The sequence below is a fragment of the Petromyzon marinus genome, chromosome 52 (genome assembly GCF_048934315.1).
Source record: "Petromyzon marinus isolate PM22_M1 ecotype Great Lakes invasive population chromosome 52, UKy_Petmar_22M1.pri1.0, whole genome shotgun sequence".
Lineage (NCBI taxonomy): Eukaryota > Metazoa > Chordata > Hyperoartia > Petromyzontiformes > Petromyzontidae > Petromyzon > Petromyzon marinus.
In genome coordinates, this window is record NC_133718.1 from 1,073,306 (window position 1) to 1,095,291 (window position 21,986).

The following is a 21,986-nucleotide window of genomic DNA, read 5'->3' on the forward strand; positions in this document are numbered from 1 at the left end:
CGGTAATTACAACAGCTGGTCACGTGTCGCCGGTAATTACAGCAGCTGGTGACGTGTCGCCGGTAATTACAACAGCTGGTGACGTGTCGCCGGTAATTACAACAGCTGGTGACGTGTCGCCGGTAATTACAACAGCTGGTCACGTGTCGCCGGTAATTACAGCAGCTGGTGACGTGTCGCCGGTAATTACAACAGCTGGTGACGTGTCGCCGGTAATTACAACAGCTGGTGACGTGTCGCCGGTAATTACAACAACAGCAGCAGCAGCATCAGGCGACAGCCAAGAGGCCTCACGTGCTAAAAACAAACATGTCGCTAAGCATTCCCACAAGCGATGTGCGGCAAAACCGGTAACCGTTTGGCCATTCGGTTACCGGTTATGCAACCCCAACGCCAGATGTTGTTGTCTCTTATCTCGCTCGCGCTCACGTGGCATCAATAAAGGCGAGCACATTCCATACGGGGTGGGGGGAGGGGCGGGGGGAGGGGCGGGGGGACAAGGGGCAGGGGAGCGAGGGTGGGGGGGATCGAGGGGAGGGGGTGGGGGGCGGGTGGAGCGAGGGGAGGGGGGAGGAGTGGGGGAGCGAGGGGAGGGGGGGATCGAGGGGAGGGGTGGGGGGGAGCGAGGGGCGGGGGGATCGAGGGGAGGGGGGAGCGAGGGGCGGGGGGTGGGATCGAGGGGAGGGGGGATCGAGGGGAGGGTGGGGGGATCGAGGGGAGGGTGGGGGGATCGAGGGGAGGGTGGGGGGATCGAGGGGAGGGTGGGGGGATCGAGGGGAGGGTGGGGGGATCGAGGGGAGGGTGGGGGGATCGAGTGGAGGGGGAGCGAGGGGCGGGATCGAGGGGAGGGGTGGGGGGATCGAGGGGAGGGGGGATCGAGGGGAGGGGTGGGGGGATCGAGGGGAGGGTGGGGGGATCGAGGGGAGGGGGGAGTTAGGCTTGGCGAGACACACCGCGTGCGCTGAACCCGTCACAAATGGGCCTCGTTGTTGTCTACGTGACAACCCCTTACTGATTGGCTGCGTGTCGGGTGGTGGCGGGTTTAACGACACACGTTTATATTGCCGCGTGTAACTGGCATTGAAGAACGCCGTGGACTGCGGCTGACCCCGACGTGCTGGGGCCGGTGGCTTGGAGGGGCGAGGGGCGAGGACTTCGGTGGACAGCAGCGGGCCCTGACTGCAGCCGTGCACCCCGTTGGCTCTTCTCATCCTGACAAGGTTGACGGTAACAAGCGACGAAGGGTTTTGACGAAGCAAAGTTGACACTTAGCGTGCCCGGGGCTACATTGGTTTTAGATTATTTAAGTTAAAAAGCAAATCTGGACGCGTCTCTCACCCCTAGGGTCTCTCACCCCAGGGGTCTCGCACCCCCAGGGGGTCTCTCACCCCCCGGGGGGTCTCACACCCCCAGGGGGGCAACCTTACTAATTGGCTGTGTCGGGTGGTGGCGGTTTTTACGACACATTCATTTTTACATAATCTTACCCAAAACAACCTCCATTATGGATAATATTGGTCGCATAAGCCTACGTGTTAAACTGAATATTTAGAGTTTGTGCTGACCTACGTGTTAAACTGAATATTTAGAGTTTGTGTTGACCTACGTGTTAAACTGAATATTTAGAGTTTGTGGTGACCTACGTGTTAAACTGAATATTAGAGTTTGTGGTGACCTACGTGTTAAACTGTAATTTAGAGTTTGTGGTGACCTACGTGTTAAACTGAATATTTAGAGTTTGTGGTGACCTACGTGTTAAACTGAATATTTAGAGTTTGAGGTGACCTACGTGTTAAACTGTAATTTAGAGTTTGTGGTGACCTACGTGTTAAACTGTAATTTAGAGTTTGTGGTGACCTACGTGTTAAACTGTATATTTAGAGTTTGTGGTGACCTACGTGTTAAACTGTAATTTAGAGTTTGTGGTTACCTACGTGTTAAACTGAATATTTAGAGTTTGTGGTGCCCTACGTGTTAAACTGTAATTTAGAGTTTGTGGTGACATACGTGTTAAACTGAATATTTAGAGTTTGTGGTGACCTACGTGTTAAACTGAATATTTAGCGTTTGTGGTGACCTACGTGTTAAACTAAATATTAGAGTTTGTGCTGACCTACGTGTTAAACTGAATATTAGAGTTTGTGGTGACCTACGTGTTAAACTGTAATTTAGAGTTTGTGGTGATCTACGTGTTAAACTGAATATTTAGAGTTTGTGGTGCCCTACGTGTTAAACTGTAATTTAGAGTTTGTGGTGACATACGTGTTAAACTGAATATTTAGAGTTTGTGGTGACCTACGTGTTAAACTGAATATTTAGAGTTTGTGGTGACCTACGTGTTAAACTGAGTATTTAGAGTTTGTGGTGACCTCTCTCTGTCCCCGTGGTGGTGTGGATTTGTCTCCGGGTCCTCCGGTTTTCCCCTCCGCATTTAGCATCGACGTCTCTACGCGTTTCAGAGTTTCTGGCGACTGCTCTGAACGTGACGACGATGATGATGATGATCCCACTCCGCTGAGCTATCATTCTGTGGCAGTCGGGTCGCTTCTGATGGAAGTAGCCAACAGCTCATTGGACTTCACCTGGTGAAATAATGATTAATCTTCAGTGATTGGTTTACCTCTCCCGTACTTTGCACCCTTATCTCGTGTTGGTATTGTTTGTTCTTTTAACTTTCTGACCAGGTGGCCCTGACTGGACATGCGACAGAAGAGCTTCACCGCTCATCGGATTCCTCCTTCAGGGTGAATTAAGAACTCCTCCCCGAGTATCACCAGGAGGGCGCGCGGTGTCCGGCTTAATGAGCGTTCTCTGGGGGTTGCCCGAACCGTCGGGCAAGGTAGGGGAGGGAGGCCCTTTGCAGGACACGCCGTGGCAACCTGCCCGCGTGTAAACAGAAACTAGCACGCGGGGCAAAGGGTCGTTGTAAAAGATACACTTTAATCGTTATTAGTCGACTGCAATAAGTTAGCGGGGTTTAAAACGTCAACATCGACATTGCGAGGAGGTGGGAATTCGATCGCCAAAGCCTCCCCCGGAGACGCAACGAAGACAACGGAACGGCGGAAAGGTCCCAGAGGGGTCTGCGCCGCGCATTTACAACCCCTGGCGAGCCACACGACGGCCGCCACCACCACCACCACCACCGCCACCACCACCACCACCTCCGCCACCACCACCACCACCGCCGCCACCACCACCACCGCCACCACCACCACCACCGCCACCACTACCGCCACCACCACCGCCGCCGTGTACAAGCGAGTCCTCACCGAATGTGACCGGTGGATATTCCGTATCCTGCGTCGTATCACAAGGGCGTTTATTTTTTTTTTTGGGGGGGAGGGACGTGTGAGGGAGTCTCCTTAACATGTAAAATGAGGACCACCACCCCCACTCCCCCCCCAAAAAATAAACTCTCCACTGGCAAGGCTGATGCGTTGTGAAGTTGTGAAGAGCGCACCGCAGGGCACTGCTGCGTCGCTGCTCTGTCTTGCGCACGACGGTGGCAGCAGCAGCAGCTACAGCTGCTGCAGCAGCAGCAGCTGTAGCTGTAGCAGCTGCAGCAGCTGCAGCTGCAGCAGCAGCAGCTGCTGCAGCAGCAGCTGCAGCAGCAGCAATGCGTCCAGGAGCTCGATGCCCGTCGTGGCGGTCTACTGCTGCTGGCCACGACCAGAGGGCTGCGGAGTTCGTGTCGCTGTTAGTGTTGTGTCACTGTTCGTGTCACTGTTCGTGTTGTGTCGCTGTTCGTGTCACTGTTAGTGTTGTGTCGCTGTTCGTGTCGCTGTTCGTGTCGCTGTTCGTGTTGTGTCACTGTTAGTGTTGTGTCACTGTTAGTGTTGTGTCACTGTTAGTGTTGTGTCACTGTTAGTGTTGTGTCACTGTTAGTGTCGTGTCGCTGTTCGTGTCGCTGTTCGTGTCGTGTCGTTGTTCGTGTCGCTGTTCGTGTCACGTGGCTGTTCCTACTCCTCCTCGTTTCAAGGAGCACAGACCGCATGGGGTTTACTGTACGGCCCCATCGTTTGGGTTGCATGGCCACAGTCGCACGGCACTGCGGTTGCGTCTTTAATCTTCCAATCATGAATGAGATGTGGTGCAGCGTTGGCCTGTTGTATGCACAGTCTCTGTTCTCCTCTAACGCCGCGTGTTGTTTCCACAACGTGAATTGGATAGAACGCCACACGAATGTGTTCGGGAACACTTTGTTTATAACGCAGATTGTGAATCGGACAGAACGCGATCGAGCGAACGGAACTACGTCGCAGCGCGAGTAGGAATGAGCGGTTGTACGGCCAGTGTCGGATCATCCTAGTAGCAAAAGTAGCTACAGATGTAGTAGCTACGGGCCCCGCACTTTCAAAGGCCCCGCGCTAAATGCTTTCAAGCTATCAATTCCGGTGCAGTGATTCTGCACTTGTTCTATTACTATAGTACTATACCGCCTTCGACTTTTACCAACGACTGGGTGTTTAAGGTTAGCGATTTGTCGCATATTATCTGTATGTATAGCAAATGAAAAAATACGATTACTTTACTATGCATGTAGAAAAATTGTGTTTTAATATTTGCGTGTTTTTTTTCATTTATAGGCCCCTTACAAGCTTAATCCGGCACAATGCGTCGGGATGCTGCTGGATGCTTCTAGACGCCAACGGTGCCAATCGGAGGTTGGCGATGTTCTGGTGCGGTTGATGGTTTCACCGGTTTCTTAGAGGAGGACCTTGCTGTCTGTTAGCTGCACAGACTGCAAGCGAGTGCCGGTTCAATTCCGTACTGCACGGCAATGACTGCTGGATTGCTGCTCACATCTCCACCCTCGCCATCTCTCTCTCTCTCTCTCTGCTCCATCATCTCCCCCGGCTGAGACCACGAAGCACCAAGCGTGAACGTAGAATACAACTGTGGAAATCAGAACATTTAATTGTACGGGAGGAATCCGATGAGCTACAAAGCTCTTTTTCACAAATGTCCAGGAAATGTTTTTTTTGTTACGATCAAGATAATTTAAATTTGTTTGTTCGTGTAAAGCACTTGGTGTGTAGCTTGCGAAACGTAAGTTCGCTGCCGATGCTGTCTGCTGTCCGACATGCCCCCCCCCCGTTGAGAAGGAGGCACGTGGGTCCCATGATGGACATGAAATCGGGCAAACTTTAACTACGGAACTTCTTTCTGCGTCCCGACTTTGGACTCGGAACGCTTTTGAGCGCCGGCTCGCGAGTTGCAGGAGCTCACGACGTGATCCTCGCCGCTCCCAGCGGCGGCTCGTATCACATCGTCATCGCCACTTTGTTACTTTGCCCTCTTTATGCATTTTTGGGAAGTGCGCAAAGTAAAAAGAAATAACTCGACGAGAGCCATAGGCGAGCACGACTTTGTCCTCCGTGTAAATAAGCGTGGGTTTTTGTTGAGAGTAAACTTCCCGGAATTAGATTTCATAATTCTTATTTCGCGTGTCAAAGCCTGGACGGCCTCGTTGGGTCTCAAGACTATTTTTTTTTTTGCAGGAAGGTCCTGCCAGGTTTTTTTTGCAGTTGGGGGCGATGTTGTTGCTGCTGTTGCTGCTGCTGCTGCTGATGATGCGTGTGATCCCAATCGAGTAATTGGCAGGTGATATTTCAGCAGGACGATGTTTTGGCCAATACCGGTTGACATTGGGTTTTTGGTTTCGCTACGGGAGGAGAGTGGAGAACACGGATGAACCCCATGCAGAACAGGGGGAGATCATACAAACTCACACTTTCAGACACACTGTAGTACACAGGGAAATCATACATACTCACTCTTACACTCACTCTGCAGAAACGAGGGGGGATCATACAAACTCTCACATTCACTCACACTGTGCAGAACAGGGGGAGATCAATACAAACTCACTCTCACACACATAGCACAACAGGAGGACATACAAACTCACTCTTACACTCACGCTGCACAACAGGAGAACATAAAAACTCACAGTTTAACACGGAGTCGGCTTTCGCGACAAATATTATCCATAAGAGGTTTTTTTTTTGGGTTAGATCGTTAAACCCGCCACCACCCGACACAGCCAATTAGTAAGGTTTGTAAAGTAAACAAAATTTGCCAATTAGTTACTAGTTCAGCAAAGCGGGGCCTGCCCACCATCATGAAGGCCCTTAATGATTGTGAGCAGTCAGGAACTCTGAAAGCACGAAGAACAATCGAGAGTCCTGGCCTATTGATGGTATCATAGTCCTTGACCAAGTTAATAAAACAAAGATGTAGGTCCTGTGGGAATTCCCGATACTTCTGCTGTAGCAGACGGACACAGAAAATGGCATACAAACTCACACTCTCACAAACACTGTCACACTCTGCATAACAGGGGAGAATGTACAAACTCACACTATCACAGACACTCAGTCACACTCTGCAGAACAGGGGGGGAATGTACAAGCTCCACACACCAGAAAGGCGTCCCGAGTCGGGAATCGAACCTAGGCCCTTCTGGCTGTGGGGCGCGAGTGATGATGCCACAGCGCTGCCGCCGCCCTACCGGTCAAATTGGCGCAGCATTTTGAGGGCACACTTGTGAAACTCTGACACCGTGGCGTTCAAATCAAAGACCAAGTGCTCTTAATAAAAAGAGATATAGCGGAATATTTTAACCCGCGGGTTAATAACGAACGTTAACAGATATCTACTTTCCACTCCACGCAACGGCGGCCAAAGGCGTCTACACTAAAGAACAAAGGCGTCTACACTAAAGAACAAAGGCGTCCACACTAAAGAACAAAGGCGTCTACACTAAAGAACAAAGGCGTCTACACTAAAGAACAAAGGCGTCTACACTAAAGAACAAAGGCGTCTACACTAAAGAACAAAGGCGTCTACACTAAAGAACAAAGGCGTCTACACTAAAGAACAAAGGCGTCTACACTAAAGAACAAAGGCGTCTACACTAAAGAACAAAGGCGTCTACACTAAAGTACAAAGGCGTCTACACTAAAGAACAAAGGCGTCTACACTAAAGAACAAAGGCGTCTACACTAAAGAACAAAGGCGTCTACACTAAAGAACAAAGGCGTCTACACTAAAGAACAAAGGCGTCTACACTAAAGAACAAAGGCGTCTACACTAAAGAACAAAGGCGTCTACACTAAAGAACAAAGGCGTCTACACTAAAGAACAAAGGCGTCTACACTAAAGAACAAAGGCGTCTACACTAAAGAACAAAGGCGTCTACACTAAAGAACAAAGGCGTCTACACTAAAGAACAAAGGCGTCTACACTAAAGAACAAAGGCGTCTACACTAAAGAACAAAGGCGTCTACACTAAAGAACAAAGGCGTCTACACTAAAGAACAAAGGCGTCTACACTAAAGAACAAAGGCGTCTACACTAAAGAACAAAGGCGTCTACACTAAAGAACAAAGGCGTCTACACTAAAGAACAAAGGCGTCTACACTAAAGAACAAAGGCGTCTACACTAAAGAACAAAGGCGTCCACACTAAAGAACAAAGGCGTCTACACTAAAGAACAAAGGCGTCTACACTAAAGAACAAAGGCGTCTACACTAAAGAACAAAGGCGTCTACACTAAAGAACAAAGGCGTCTACACTAAAGAACAAAGGCATCTACACTAAAGAACAAAGGCGTCTACACTAAAGAACAAAGGCGTCTACACTAAAGAACAAAGGCGTCTACACTAAAGAACAAAGGCGTCTACACTAAAGAACAAAGGCGTCTACACTAAAGAACAAAGGCGTCTACACTAAAGAACAAAGGCGTCTACACTAAAGAACAAAGGCGTCTACACTAAAGAACAAAGGCGTCTACACTAAAGAACAAAGGCGTCTACACTAAAGAACAAACGAGTGCGCGAGCCGCAGAACGGCACGCTCCGTTCCTTCGAACCCTGACGCTTCCCGGCACACACGATGAGAGACTGAGAGAGAGGAGAGGGACGCATGTAAGGAGAGCTCCCCGTGCTACGTCTCCATAAATATAACATCCTCACTTTTGATTTCATTTATCTTTCGGCACTTTCTTCAGCAAGTCTCTTGCACACACAGGTCGAGCTTTTTGTGCGTTAAAACCCGACTTTTGATGAGTGTCTATTGTTTAACCGTTGAGGGTGAGGCATAGTCTTTTGAAACACAGTGGTGTTTCTTAGGCCCTGTGCACAATCCCATAGTTAATGGAAGCATGTTTTCACAGTTTACAGTTTTTTTTTTAATTTATATCTTGGTTATTATATTCTTGGTTCTTTCGGTAAAGTCAAGTAGAAGGGAAACAATTCCTTGACCACATCAATTCCATACACCCAGCCATCAGATTTACCATGGAAGTCGAAAAAGATGGCAAGCTACCTTTTTTGGATGTCCTAATTAAAAAAAAGACCTGAAGGTTCAATGAGCCACTCTGTCTACAGGAAAGCTACCCATACGGATGCTTACCTGAAACCGGATTCCCTCCACCATCCATCCCAGAAGAATTCCCTCATCAAGACTCTGCACCATAGAGCCCAATGCATATCCGACCAGGAACACATAGCCAGTGAACTCAAGCACGTACACCAAGCTCTTAAGGCTAATGGTTACTCCGACTACACAATCCGCAAAGCTATCACTCCATTCAAAACCATCACTTTACCCTACATTGCGGGGATCACAAAAAAAATCTCCAAAATATTGAATAAACACAAGATCCAGGTCCGATTCAACACATTACATAAAATCCGTGATCTGGTTCCGTCTGTAAAAGATGTGATTCCGGACATACAGTACCCTGGCATCTACAAACTTAGTTGCCTCTGTGGTAGTAGTTACATTGCAGAAACCAAACGATATGTCTCGGACCACATCCGTGAACACAAAGCAGACCTTAAACACGGTAGGACCAACACCTCAGCCGTGGCAGATCACTGTTATAATTCAGTAGGCTCACATGACATTGACTTCTCCAAGACAGAGGTTCTCTGCAAGCCATCTGGCTACCATGAGAGATTCGTTCATGAGGCTATCCACATATACAAACAAAGAGACAATTTCAACCGAGAAGATGGATTCTGGCTTAGCAATCATTGGAAGGATTTGATAAACCATTTCGGGTCTTAATTGATTGTTCACGCTTACGGTGGCTTTCAGACCGCATCCATTATTTTTGTCTCCCCCTCCTCTTTTCAGAACATAGATGGACTCGTCCATCTGAATAACTGTCAAATCGCTCTCTGTGGTGCTAACGTTAACAAAAAAACGCCAATTTTTTAAAATTTTCTTGCTGTGGTTTTCACACCTGACGATTGCTTGTGTTGCAGTCGAAACGTCGTGATAATTTTATTGTTTATATTTTTATTTTATTGTTTCCCTTCTACGTGACTTTACCGAAAGAACCAAGAATATGAATCCCTGCAGCCACGAAAGCTTTAAATCAAAATCTTGGTTATTGTTTGTTTATTTTTCTGCTCATTTTGTTAATCTAAGTTTAAGAATCTCAAACAATTTGAGATTAGTTACACCTTGTTTCTTGTGTGAGCCACGTGGAGGTACCTGTTGCTGTAGCTGTGAGTACAGTGTGCAGTAGATTTAAAACCATAACACCACTTGGAACAAAACTCTTGACTTTGCTGATAGTGCCACCTGCTATTAGTTCATTATTTCTTCACACACTGCGTTTTTCTGGGCCTGTCCACGTGTGTGCAAGGTCTATCAGTTGCATATAATTGATGGTTGAATGTATTTAATAAATACATTTGTTAAAAAAGATTTGTTTGCAAAATACATTAATTTAACACGTAAATCTATTTATTTAAAATTTGAATTTATCGATTCATAGCTTTAATTATTTTTTGTTTATCAATAAATGTATTTATTCATTCAATACATTTATTCAGTTTATTTTTTATTTCTATTATTTTTTAAACGAGGATTATTTATTGACCCTCCGTTAACACTCTCTCTCTCGAGGGGAGCTCTGCCTAAAAGCGCAAGGCCACAGGCAGGCAGAGTTTGAGGGTAGGAGGAGCAAAATGGCCTCCTACGCACAGGCTGTTGCTGCTGCTGCTGCCAATCTGCCTGGAGTCACGCGGCCCCCCACGAGGGCCTCTGCTCCAAGCCCGACCCCCCCAAGCGCGCAGCGACCACTGCCGCTGCGCCAGAACGGCGTCCGCTGCTACGCCTCGAGCTCCGTCAAGATCGAGGAGTACGTCGAGGCCCTGGCCGCACATCGTCCCGCCAGACACCGTCACCCACGCCTCAGAGGCAGAGCGGGAAAGCCGTCTTCTTCCTGGCGACCAAGAAGAAGGTGGCCGATGCGGCCGTCTAGAAGGGGATGGCCGTGGGGGGACTTGACGTCCAGCTGGAACCCATCGCTTCGGTGGCGGCGCGAATAGTCGTTTCGAACGTGCCGCCCTACATCCCCGACAAGGCCGTGTTGGGGCACGTGTTGGGGCACGTGTTGGGGCACGTGTTGGGGCACGTGTTGGGGCACGTGTCCAAGCTGGGCACGGTCATGTCGCCAGTACGTACCTTGCCACTGGGGTGCAAAAACCCTGCCCTGAAACACATCTTGTCTTTCAGGAGGCAGATGCACGTCCTGCTGACTCCCGGGCAGCAGGAGGAGGGCTCTTTTGTTGTTGTCTATGAAAACATTGCCCTTAGATTGTTCCATGGCAAGGATTACATCAAATGCAATATTTGCAAAGAAGAGGAGCACTTCCGAAGGGATTGTCCCAAACCGACCACGGCAAGGGTCGGAGAAAAGAGCGGGGAGGAGGAAGAGAGTGCGAAGGAGGCAAAGCAGCAAGAGCCTCCATTGCAACGAGGCCCCCAACAGCCCACACCGGACCCGGCAGGCACGCAGCCTCCCACACCTGAGGTCGTGGCCCCAACATCATCACCGCCTCGGGCGGCAAATCGCAAGAGGAAAAATACAGAAGGACCCGGATCGCAGAGGAGGAACACCTCCCAGAGCTGGAGCCGGAGGAAGAAGCGGCGAAACCCCTCACACCGGGGGGAGGGAGGAGGACAGCTGCCAGACGCCGAAAGACGCGGCTTTGGCCATCCCGGACGCCGCGCCGAGTGACGCGCGGGCGACGAGGAAGAAACCCACCAAGGGGAAGAGGCGGCGTGCGTCTGGGGAAGGGCTGCCACAGCAGGAGACCGCGGACGATGAAGGCGACATCGCCACGGAGATTCGACCCATCTCCTGTGGTCATAGAGCCTCACCCTCCACCAGCTATGGATGAGGCTGGGGGAAATAGAATTCGCTCCGCCCTCGACCAAGAGGAGGAGGGGGAAGTCGGTGGAGAGACATCGACCACACTGACCAGGGGCGAGGAGGAAACGGATGGGAATGAGGAGGAAGGTCCCCGTCCCACTGCTGACCCAAAACCAGCGGAAGCGACACGGGGCCATCCACCCGACGGGTCTGAGCAGGAGCCGTCCCCGGGCATCTCCGACGCTGGGGGAGAGGACGCCGCTGGGCCATGCGTCGGCCCAGCCGCTGCAGCTCTTCCAGCGGAGCCGGACGGCGGGGAGGTCGACTCAGATCGGGACGACTGCTTCAGCGTGGGGAGCGAGAGCAGCCAGGGGTCGACACTTCTCGACCCTCAGACTCCCCTCGTCTCCCCGGAAGATCTCTGGCACTTCCTCGACGAGACCAACGTGAAGAAGGACGGAGCGGACATTGCCTTGGCTCGATGGAAGGACATCAAGGCAATAAAGCAAGCGAAACTTGTAACGAGTAGTTGTGCGACACCACCCCCTTCACGACTAGACATCTGTGAAAAAGAGCTTCATAGCTCATCGGATTCCTCCAGTATAAATATTCAGATTCCGTGTAATCCACGTTTACAGATAGAACCTCTGTCAGTCTTTGCCATTGCCGTACCATGGTGTCACAGTTGCCCGTAGTAAATACATTGCAGGTGACAACTGCCAGCGACAGTTGCTCTGAAGTTGCCCTTGAATATTACGGCGTTCATCACCCTAACACCACACTCACTGCGCGCTCCATATGTCAACACCCACCCACGGATTTGCCTCTGGCACTCTTGTGAGGCGAGAGAGACCCACGGCGTGAGCTTACGGCCGCACTCAGCCTCGTCCTGGGCTCCGAGCTCAACCGGGGGGACGGCGGGCGGGAACGCTCGACCTTTTCGTTGTCGGGAGTCGGTGGTCTCGGCAAGGGCCGAGAGAATCGCGCACGCGCGCTCTCTCTGAGTAGACTCGCTCGGAAACAACAGAAGGGGGTCTTCTCTCTCTCTTCTTCTCTCTCTCTCTTCTCTCTTCTTCTCTCTCTCTCTCTCTTCTTCTCTCTTCTTCTCTCTCCGAGCACCGGTTCGAAATTCTTTGAAAAACACTGAAGGGGCGAATGCACCCCCAAGGACAACACGCAACAGCATGCTCGACGGTGGGACAGCGGTGGGCGGTGGGGTATGGCGGTGTCCGGAAACACCCCTCCCAGACAGAAATGGACCGTTCCAACCAACACGAAAATAAACGCAGAGCTCTGGCGTCCTGTATGGAATTGGTTACACACAGCCGGCTGCCCCCACGGCCCAGCAATAAGTCACCAGGGTTGTTGATACTTGTCGTACGGGCGGACTTGCTGCACGTCGGTACGCACCACTGACCGTCTCAGCTTTTGACTTGGCCCATCAGCGCATCCTCCCCACCACCGCCCGTCGGGGGTCTACATGAGCACCACTTTTGCGCGGAATTTGAACAAGTGGTTGGCTGACGGGAGAGTACTCGTCCCCCCGCGCGAGAGGAATGTGGAAGTTCCACCCCACCGGTTCGGGGCTGTGAGCGGGCAAATGAGCACCCAATGCCTCGATGTTCATATGAGCAGCAGTTCCCTCTCACGTGATTTTCACCACTTTCAGAATCTACAGATTTACACCCAACCCGACCACCGTCACGTTTTTGTTTTACGTAATGTTTAGGGGTGGCAGGGTGACGCTGGGGTAACACTCGCGCCTCACAGCAAGCATGGCCTGGGTTCGATTCCTGACTCGGGAGCCTTTCCGCTTGTTGTTTATGTGTTCTTCCCCTGTTCTGCAGTGTGATTGAGAGTGGAGTTTGTGTGATCTCCCCCTGTTTTACAGAGTGAGTGGAGTTTGTGTGATCTCCTCCTGTTCTACAGAGTGAGTGGAGTTTGTATGTTCTACCCCTGGTTCTACAGAGTGAGTGGAGTTTGTGTGATCTCCCCCTGTTCTACAGGGTGAGTGGAGTTTGTATGATCTCCCCCTGTACTACAGGGTGAGTGGAGTTTGCATGATCTCCCCCTGTTCTGCAGTGTGATTGAGAGTGGAGTTTGTGTGATCTCCCCCTGTTTTACAGAGTGAGTGGAGTTTGTGTGATCTCCCCCTGTACTACAGAGTGAGTGGAGTTTGTATGATCTCCCCTTGTTCTACAGAGTGAGTGGAGTTTGTGTGATCTCCCCCTGTTCTACAGAGTGAGTGGAGTTTGTGTGTTCTACCCCTGTTCTACAGAGTGAGTGGAGTTTGTGTGATCTCCCCGTGTACTACAGAGTGAGTGGAGTTTGTATGATCTCCCGTTGTTCTACAGAGTGAGTGGAGTTTGTGTGATCTCCCCCTGTACTACAGGGTGAGTGGAGTTTGTATGGTCTCCCCCTGTTCTACAGAGTGAGTGGAGTTTGTGTGATCTCCCCCTGTACTACAGGGTGAGTGGAGTTTGCATGATCTCCCCCTGTTCTGCAGTGTGATTGAGAGTGGAGTTTGTGTGATCTCCCCCTGTTCTACAGAGTGAGTGGAGTTTGTGTGATTTCCCCCTGTACTACAGAGTGAGTGGAGTTTGCATGATCTCCCCCTGTTCTGCAGTGCGATTGAGAGTGGAGTTTGTGTGATCTCCCCCTGTTTTACAGAGTGAGTGGGGTTTGTGTGATCTCCCCCTGTACTACAGAGTGAGTGGAGTTTGTATGATCTCCCCTTGTTCTACAGAGTGAGTGGAGTTTGTGATCTCCCCATGTTCTACAGAGTGAGTGGAGTTTGTGTGTTCTACCCCTGTTCTACAGAGTGAGTGGAGTTTGTGTGATCTCCCCGTGTACTACAGAGTGAGTGGAGTTTGTATGATCTCCCGTTGTTCTACAGAGTGAGTGGCGTTTGTGATCTCCCCATGTTCTACAGAGTGAGTGGAGTTTGTGTGTTCTACCCCTGTTCTACAGAGTGAGTGGAGTTTGTGTGATCTCCCCCTGTACTACAGGGTGAGTGGAGTTTGCATGATCTCCCCCTGTTCTGCAGTGTGATTGAGAGTGGAGTTTGTGTGATCTCCCCGCTCTGCAGTGTGATTGAGAGTGGAGTTTGTGTGATCTCCCCCTGTTCTACAGAGTGAGTGGAGTTTGTGTGATCTCCCCCTGTACTACAGAGTGAGTGGAGTTTGTATGGTCTCCCCCTGTTCTACAGAGTGAGTGGAGTTTGTGTGATCTCCCCCTGTTCTACAGAGTGAGTGGAGTTTGTGTGTTCTACCCCTGTTCTACAGAGTGAGTGGAGTTTGTGTGACCTCCCCCTGTACTACAGAGTGAGTGGAGTTTGTATGGTCTCCCCCTGTTCTACAGAGTGAGTGGAGTTTGTGTGATCTCCCCCTGTACTACAGAGTGAGTGGAGTTTGCATGATCTCCCCCTGTTCTGCAGTGTGATTGAGAGTGGAGTTTGTATGATCTCCCCCTGCTCTACACAGTGAGTGGAGTTTGTGTGATCTCCCCCTGTTCTACAGAGTGAGTGGAGTTTGTGTGTTCTACCCCTGTTCTACAGAGTGAGTGGAGTTTGTGTGATCTCCCCCTGCACTACAGAGTGAGTGGAGTTTGTATGGTATCCCCCTGTTCTACAGAGTGAGTGGAGTCTGTGTGATCTCCCCCTGTACTACAGAGTGAGTGGAGTTTGTATGATGTCACCCTGTACTACAGAGTGAGTGGAGTTTGTATGGTCTCCCCCTGTTCTACAGAGTGGAGTTTTCATGATCTCCCCCTGTTCTGCAGTGTGAGTGAGAGTGGAGTTTGTATGGTCTCCCCCTGATCTACAGAGTGGAGTGTGTACGTTCTACCCCTATTCTACAGTGTGAGTGCTTAGTGTGTGGATCAGGAGTGTAGTTGTTAGCGCACTGAGCAACGAACCCAGCGACCCGAGTTTGATTCTCGCTCACGATCAATAACATTGACAAATATCTGAACTGATCCTCGACTTCCCCTTGGGGGACTCGGCCTTAAATGAGTACCTGGCGCGGTGTGGAAACATCAACACGGGGGAGACAAAGGCGGCCGGGCGTGGTGTTGGCCATCCACCCTATCGTGTGCCGTGTTGGCCTTCATAGGTGCCCGCTAACAGCACTTGCCCCGACAGTCTGTTAAGGCTATAACGGGGAGATCTTTTGTCTTAGGAGTCTGTACGTTCTCCCCGTCTTCTACACGGATTGCCAGCCGGGTTCACCGATTTCACCTCCCATAGCTAAACATACACACGACGTGCCCATTGGTGTTGGCCAAATGTCTAAACGCAGGAACCCTGTCCTGAAAGCGAGTGGACGGCATCCGTGTGTCCTACCTAGGGTCGGTTAAAACAAAATCAAACGCTTCGCCCTGCTAGACCTGCGGAAGGTTGGCGCACACGACTGGAGCCGCGTCACGGGACCGGAGACTCGGGCGGGCGGGCGGGCGGAGCGGCGGTGTGACGGCGGGCGGGCGGTGGCGACGATGCGGGCACGGTCACAGCTCCTCGTGGTGGGCGTACTGCTCCCCGAGCTGCCGCCCGTAGTCCGTGACCTCGCTGGTGAGGAAGAGCTCCTTGTTCTGCACCACCTCGTCGTGCGACAGCTGCCCGTCGCCGTCCGTGTCCATGTGCTCCAGGAGGTGCTCCGTCTGGGGGCGAGACGGCACGGCCCGCCGGCCTCTCAGCGCCCCCGTCCCGTCGCCAAGACGCGTCACCGAGTTACGGAGAAAAACCCTTTCGATCCGTCGCTGAGCGTGCGCGTCGCTGAGAGTGCGTGAGTCACCGAGAGTGCGTGAGTCACCGAGTGAGTCACCGAGAGTGAGTGAGTCACTGAGAGTGTGTGAGTCACCGAGAGTGTGTGAGTCACTGAGAGTGTGTGAGTCACTGAGAGTGTGTGAGTCACTGAGAGTGTGTGAGTCACTGAGAGTGAGTGAGTCACTGAGAGTGTGTGAGTCACCCAGCGTGCGTGAGTCACCGAGTGAGTCACTGAGAGTGTGTGAGTCACTGAGTGTGTGTGAGTCACTGAGAGTGTGTGAGTCACTGAGAGTGCGTGAGTCACCCAGCGTGCGTGAGTCACCGAGTGAGTCACCGAGAGTGAGTGAGTCACTGAGAGTGTGTGAGTCACTGAGAGTGTGTGAGTCACCCAGCGTGCGTGAGTCACCGAGTGAGTCACTGAGAGTGAGTGAGTCACTGAGAGTGTGTGAGTCACCGAGAGTGTGTGAGTCACTGAGAGTGTGTGAGTCACTGAGAGTGTGTGAGTCACTGAGAGTGTGTGAGTCACTGAGAGTGAGTGAGTCACTGAGAGTGTGTGAGTCACCCAGCGTGCGTGAGTCACCGAGTGAGTCACTGAGAGTGTGTGAGTCACTGAGTGTGTGTGAGTCACTGAGAGTGTGTGAGTCACTGAGAGTGCGTGAGTCACCCAGCGTGCGTGAGTCACCGAGTGAGTCACCGAGAGTGAGTGAGTCACTGAGAGTGTGTGAGTCAATGAGAGTGCGTGAGTCACTGAGAGTGCGTGAGTCACCGAGTGAGTCACCGAGAGTTTGTGAGTCACTGAGAGTGTGTGAGTCACTGAGAGTGTGTGAGTCACTGAGAGTGTGTGAGTCACTGAGAGTGTGTGAGTCACTGAGAGTGTGTGAGTCACTGAGAGTGTGTGAGTCACTGAGAGTGTGTGAGTCACTGAGAGTGAGTGAGTCACTGAGAGTGAGTGAGTCACTGAGAGTGTGTGAGTCACTGAGAGTGTGTGAGTCACTGAGAGTTTGTGAGTCACTGAGAGTGCGTGAGTCACCGAGAGTGAGTGAGTCACTGAGAGTGTGTGAGTCACTGAGAGTGCGTGAGTCACTGAGAGTGCGTGAGTCACTGAGAGTGAGTGAGTCACTGAGAGTGTGTGAGTCACTGAGAGTGAGTCACTGAGAGTGAGTCACTGAGTGTGTGAGTCACTGAGAGTGCGTGAGTCACTGAGAGTGAGTGAGTCACTGAGAGTGTGTGAGTCACTGAGAGTGTGTGAGTCACTGAGAGTGAGTGAGTCACTGAGAGTGAGTGAGTCACTGAGAGTGTGTGAGTCACTGAGAGTGTGTGAGTCACTGAGAGTGTGTGAGTCACTGAGAGTGAGTGAGTCACTGAGAGTGAGTGAGTCACTGAGAGTGTGTGAGTCACTGAGAGTTTGTGAGTCACTGAGAGTGCGTGAGTCACCGAGAGTGAGTGAGTCACTGAGAGTGTGTGAGTCACTGATAGTGCGTGAGTCACTGAGAGTGCGTGAGTCACTGAGTGTGTGAGTCACTGAGAGTGTGTGAGTCACTGAGAGTGAGTCACTGAGAGTGAGTCACTGAGTGTGTGAGTCACTGAGAGTGCGTGAGTCACTGAGAGTGAGTGAGTCACTGAGAGTGTGTGAGTCACTGAGAGTGTGTGAGTCACTGAGAGTGTGTGAGTCACTGAGAGTGAGTGAGTCACTGAGAGTGAGTGAGTCACTGAGAGTGAGTGAGTCACTGAGAGTGTGTGAGTCACTGAGAGTGTGTGAGTCACTGAGAGTGTGTGAGTCACTGAGAGTGTGTGAGTCACTGAGAGTGTGTGAGTCACTGAGAGTGTGTGAGTCACCGAGGGTGAGTGAGTCACTGAGAGTGTGTGAGTCACTGAGAGTGTGTGAGTCACTGAGAGTGTGTGAGTCACTGAGAGTGAGTGAGTCACCGAGAGTGTGTGAGTCACTGAGAGTGTGTGAGTCACTGAGAGTGTGTGAGTCACTGAGAGTGTGTGAGTCACTGAGAGTGAGTGAGTCACTGAGAGTGAGTGAGTCACTGAGAGTGAGTGAGTCACTGAGAGTGTGTGAGTCACTGAGAGTGTGTGAGTCACTGAGAGTGAGTGAGTCACTGAGAGTGAGTGAGTCACTGAGAGTGTGTGAGTCACTGAGAGTGAGTCACTGAGAGTGAGTCACTGAGTGTGTGAGTCACTGAGAGTGCGTGAGTCACTGAGAGTGCGTGAGTCACTGAGAGTGAGTGAGTCACTGAGAGTGTGTGAGTCACTGAGAGTGTGTGAGTCACTGAGAGTGAGTCACTGAGAGTGAGTGAGTCACTGAGAGTGAGTGAGTCACTGAGAGTGAGTGAGTCACTGAGAGTGTGTGAGTCACTGAGAGTGTGTGAGTCACTGAGAGTGTGTGAGTCACTGAGAGTGTGTGAGTCACTGAGAGTGTGTGAGTCACTGAGAGTGTGTGAGTCACTGAGAGTGTGTGAGTCACCGAGAGTGAGTGAGTCACTGAGAGTGTGTGAGTCACTGAGAGTGTGTGAGTCACTGAGAGTGTGTGAGTCACTGAGAGTGAGTGAGTCACTGAGAGTGTGTGAGTCACTGAGAGTGTGTGAGTCACTGAGAGTGTGTGAGTCACTGAGAGTGAGTGAGTCACCGAGAGTGTGTGAGTCACTGAGAGTGTGTGAGTCACTGAGAGTGTGTGAGTCACTGAGAGTGAGTGAGTCACTGAGAGTGTGTGAGTCACTGAGAGTGAGTGAGTCACCGAGAGTGTGTGAGTCACTGAGAGAGTGTGAGTCACTGAGAGTGTGTGAGTCACTGAGAGTGTGTGAGTCACTGAGAGTGTGTGAGTCACTGAGAGTGTGTGAGTCACTGAGTGTGCGTGAGTCACTGAGAGTGTGTGAGTCACTGAGAGTGAGTGAGTCACTGAGAGTGTGTGTCACTAGGAGTGTGTGAGTCACTGAGAGTGTGTGAGTCACTGAGTGTGTGAGTCACTGAGAGTGTGTGAGTCACTGAGAGTGTGTGAGTCACTGAGAGTGTGTGAGTCACTGAGAGTGTGTGAGTCACTGAGTGTGTGAGTCACTGAGAGTGTGTGAGTCACTGAGAGTGTGTGAGTCACTGAGAGTGTGTGAGTCACTGAGAGTGTGTGAGTCACTGAGTGTGTGTGAGTCACTGAGAGTGTGTGAGTCACTGAGAGTGTGTGAGTCACCGAGCGTGAGTCACTGAGAGTGTGTGAGTCACTGAGTGTGAGTCACCGAGCGTGAGTCACCGAGAGTGCGTGAGTCACTGAGAGTGTGTGAGTCACTGAGAGTGTGTGAGTCACTGAGTGTGTGTGAGTCACTGAGAGTGTGTGAGTCACTGAGAGTGTGTGCGTCACTGAGAGTGTGTGAGTCACTGAGAGTGTGTGAGTCACTGAGAGTGCGTGAGTCACCAAGAGTGTGTGAGTCACTGAGTGTGTGTGAGTCACTGAGAGTGCGTGAGTCACCAAGAGTGTGTGAGTCACTGAGTGTGTGTGAGTCACTGAGAGTGCGTGAGTCACTGAGAGTGTGTGAGTCACTGAGAGTGAGTGAGTCACTGAGAGTGAGTGAGTCACTGAGAGTGCGTGAGTCACCGAGAGTGAGTGAGTCATTGAGAGTGAGTGAGTCACTGAGAGTGAGTGAGTCACTGAGAGTGTGTGAGTCACTGAGAGTGTGTGAGTCACCGAGAGTGAGTGAGTCACTGAGAGTGTGTGAGTCACTGAGAGTGTGTGAGTCACTGAGAGTGAGTGAGTCACTGAGAGTGTGTGAGTCACTGAGAGTGAGTGAGTCACTAAGAGTGAGTGAGTCACTTTGAGTGCTTGAGTCACCGAGAGTGAGTCACTGAGAGTGAGTGAGTCACTGAGAGTGAGTGAGTCACTGAGAGTGTGTGAGTCACTGAGAGTGTGTGAGTCACCGAGAGTGAGTGAGTCACTGAGAGTGTGTGAGTCACTGAGAGTGTGTGAGTCACTGAGAGTGAGTGAGTCACTGAGAGTTTGTGAGTCACTGAGAGTGAGTGAGTCACTAAGAGTGAGTGAGTCACTTTGAGTGCTTGAGTCACCGAGTGTGAGTGAGTCACTGAGAGTGTGTGAGTCACTGAGAGTGCGTGAGTCACTGAGAGTGCTTGAGTCACCGAGAGTGTGTGAGTCACTGAGAGTGAGTGAGTCACTGAGAGTGAGTGAGTCACTGAGAGTGTGTGAGTCACTGAGAGTGTGTGAGTCACCGAGAGTGAGTGAGTCACTGAGAGTGTGTGAGTCACTGAGAGTGTGTGAGTCACTGAGAGTGAGTGAGTCACTGAGAGTTTGTGAGTCACTGAGAGTGAGTGAGTCACTAAGAGTGAGTGAGTCACTTTGAGTGCTTGAGTCACCGAGTGTGAGTGAGTCACTGAGAGTGTGTGAGTCACTGAGAGTGCGTGAGTCACTGAGAGTGTGTGAGTCACTGAGAGTGTGTGAGTCACTGAGAGTGTGTGAGTCACTGAGAGTGTGTGAGTCACTGAGAGTGTGTGAGTCACTGAGAGTGTGTGAGTCACTGAGTGTGTGTGAGTCACTGAGAGTGTGTGAGTCACTGAGAGTGTGTGAGTCACTGAGAGTGAGTGAGTCACTGAGAGTGTGTGAGTCACTGAGAGTGTGTGAGTCACTGAGAGTGAGTCACTGAGAGTGTGTGAGTCACCGAGAGTGTGTGAGTCACTGAGAGTGTGTGAGTCACTGAGAGTGAGTCACTGAGAGCGTGTGAGTCACTGAGAGTGTGTGAGTCACTGAGAGTGAGTGAGTCACTGAGAGTGTGTGAGTCACTGAGAGTGAGTCACTGAGAGCGTGTGAGTCACTGAGAGTGTGTGAGTCACTGAGAGTGTGTGAGTCACCGAGAGGAAGCTCTCAACGCGGGCACCGCCCCCCCCTCCCACTCTCACCTCGTCCTCGGCCACCTCCAGGTTGTTGGGCATGAGCCAGGAAAGCAGCTCGCTGGGGTTGAGCTTCCCGTCGTGGTCGATGTCGAACTCGCTGGTGAATTTGTCCGTCTCGGTGATCACCCACTCGGGGTCGCTCTCTGCGGCTGCGCGCGCGGTCGGCGGCACAGAGAGAGAGGGGGGCGGTGGGGAGAGGGGGGGGGTGGGGAGAGGGGCAAAGTGGCAGGGGAGGTGCAGAGTTTAAGTCCCAGCCACAGCCAGGGCAGCCGAGAGTCTGGGTTCCAATCCGGGTGCTGGACACCTGTGGGTAAAACGGCGGCAGGGTGGCGACACTGGTCCCTCGCAGCGAGGTCACCGGTTTGATTCCCCACGTGGGCCCTTTTCTGCGAGCGGTTTCCATCTTCTCTCCGCCCCTGTTGCGGTCGCGCACTCGGGGACAAACGATGGCCGATTGCCGGGACGCACGTACGGTGAACTCCTTTCGCGCTGTTAGTAGCCAACCGTGCTTATTGGAGGCGTGGGGACAGGCTAGTGGAGGGGGTCTCAACGAACCCAGCGGCCAAGGGGGAAGAGAAGACCAAGGGCCAAATGGTGTGATACTGTCGGGGCAGCGTTTCTCAAACTCGTTTGGGCCCCACGGACCACCTAGCCCCTCGCTCAACCCTGGTGACAAAACGCATTCACTTCTCTCTCTAAATACCAGAAATACCAAATTATTCATATAAACGGAACATAAAAACACAGTTTTTTTTAAACGCAGCTCTAAGGTTTTTTTAGAAGGGAGGCATTTAGATTTTAGGGTAATTTAATAAGGGTAGTTTGGCTGACCTAATTTTGCAATTAAGTATCCCGAGTAATGCCCATAACACAAGGTATAATGAATTGTCCGGATCAAGCTGCGTTGGCATCACAGCCCCCACAGATCACTGCAGGTCCGGAGACCATAGTCTGTGGGGCTCACTGCGAGTCTGTGGGTCTCAATGTGAGTCTGTGGGTCTCATTGTGAGTCTGTGGGTCTCACTGTGAGTCTGTGGGTCTCTGTGAGTCTGTGGGTCTCTGTGAGTCTGTGGGTCTCACTGAGTCTGTGGGTCTCACGGTGAGTCTGTGGGACTCACTGCGAGTCTGTGGGACTCACTGTGAGTCTGTGGG

At 51.4% G+C, this 21,986-nt stretch overlaps 1 protein-coding gene across 1 annotated transcript in view; it reads right to left on the reverse strand.

The window, feature by feature from the left end:
• Window positions 1-2,920: 2,920 nt before the first annotated feature.
• The window catches only part of RCN2 (reticulocalbin 2), a 38,681-nt gene continuing 19,615 nt past the window's right edge, over window positions 2,921-21,986 (reverse strand). The window contains exons 7-8 of the mRNA XM_076075104.1: window positions 20,841-20,983; window positions 2,921-15,838 (exon numbers count right to left, since the gene is read on the reverse strand). Of these exons, the coding sequence (XP_075931219.1) occupies window positions 15,686-15,838; window positions 20,841-20,983 (296 nt within the window). The 3' untranslated portion in view covers window positions 2,921-15,685. The remainder of the gene's footprint in view (window positions 15,839-20,840; window positions 20,984-21,986) is intronic.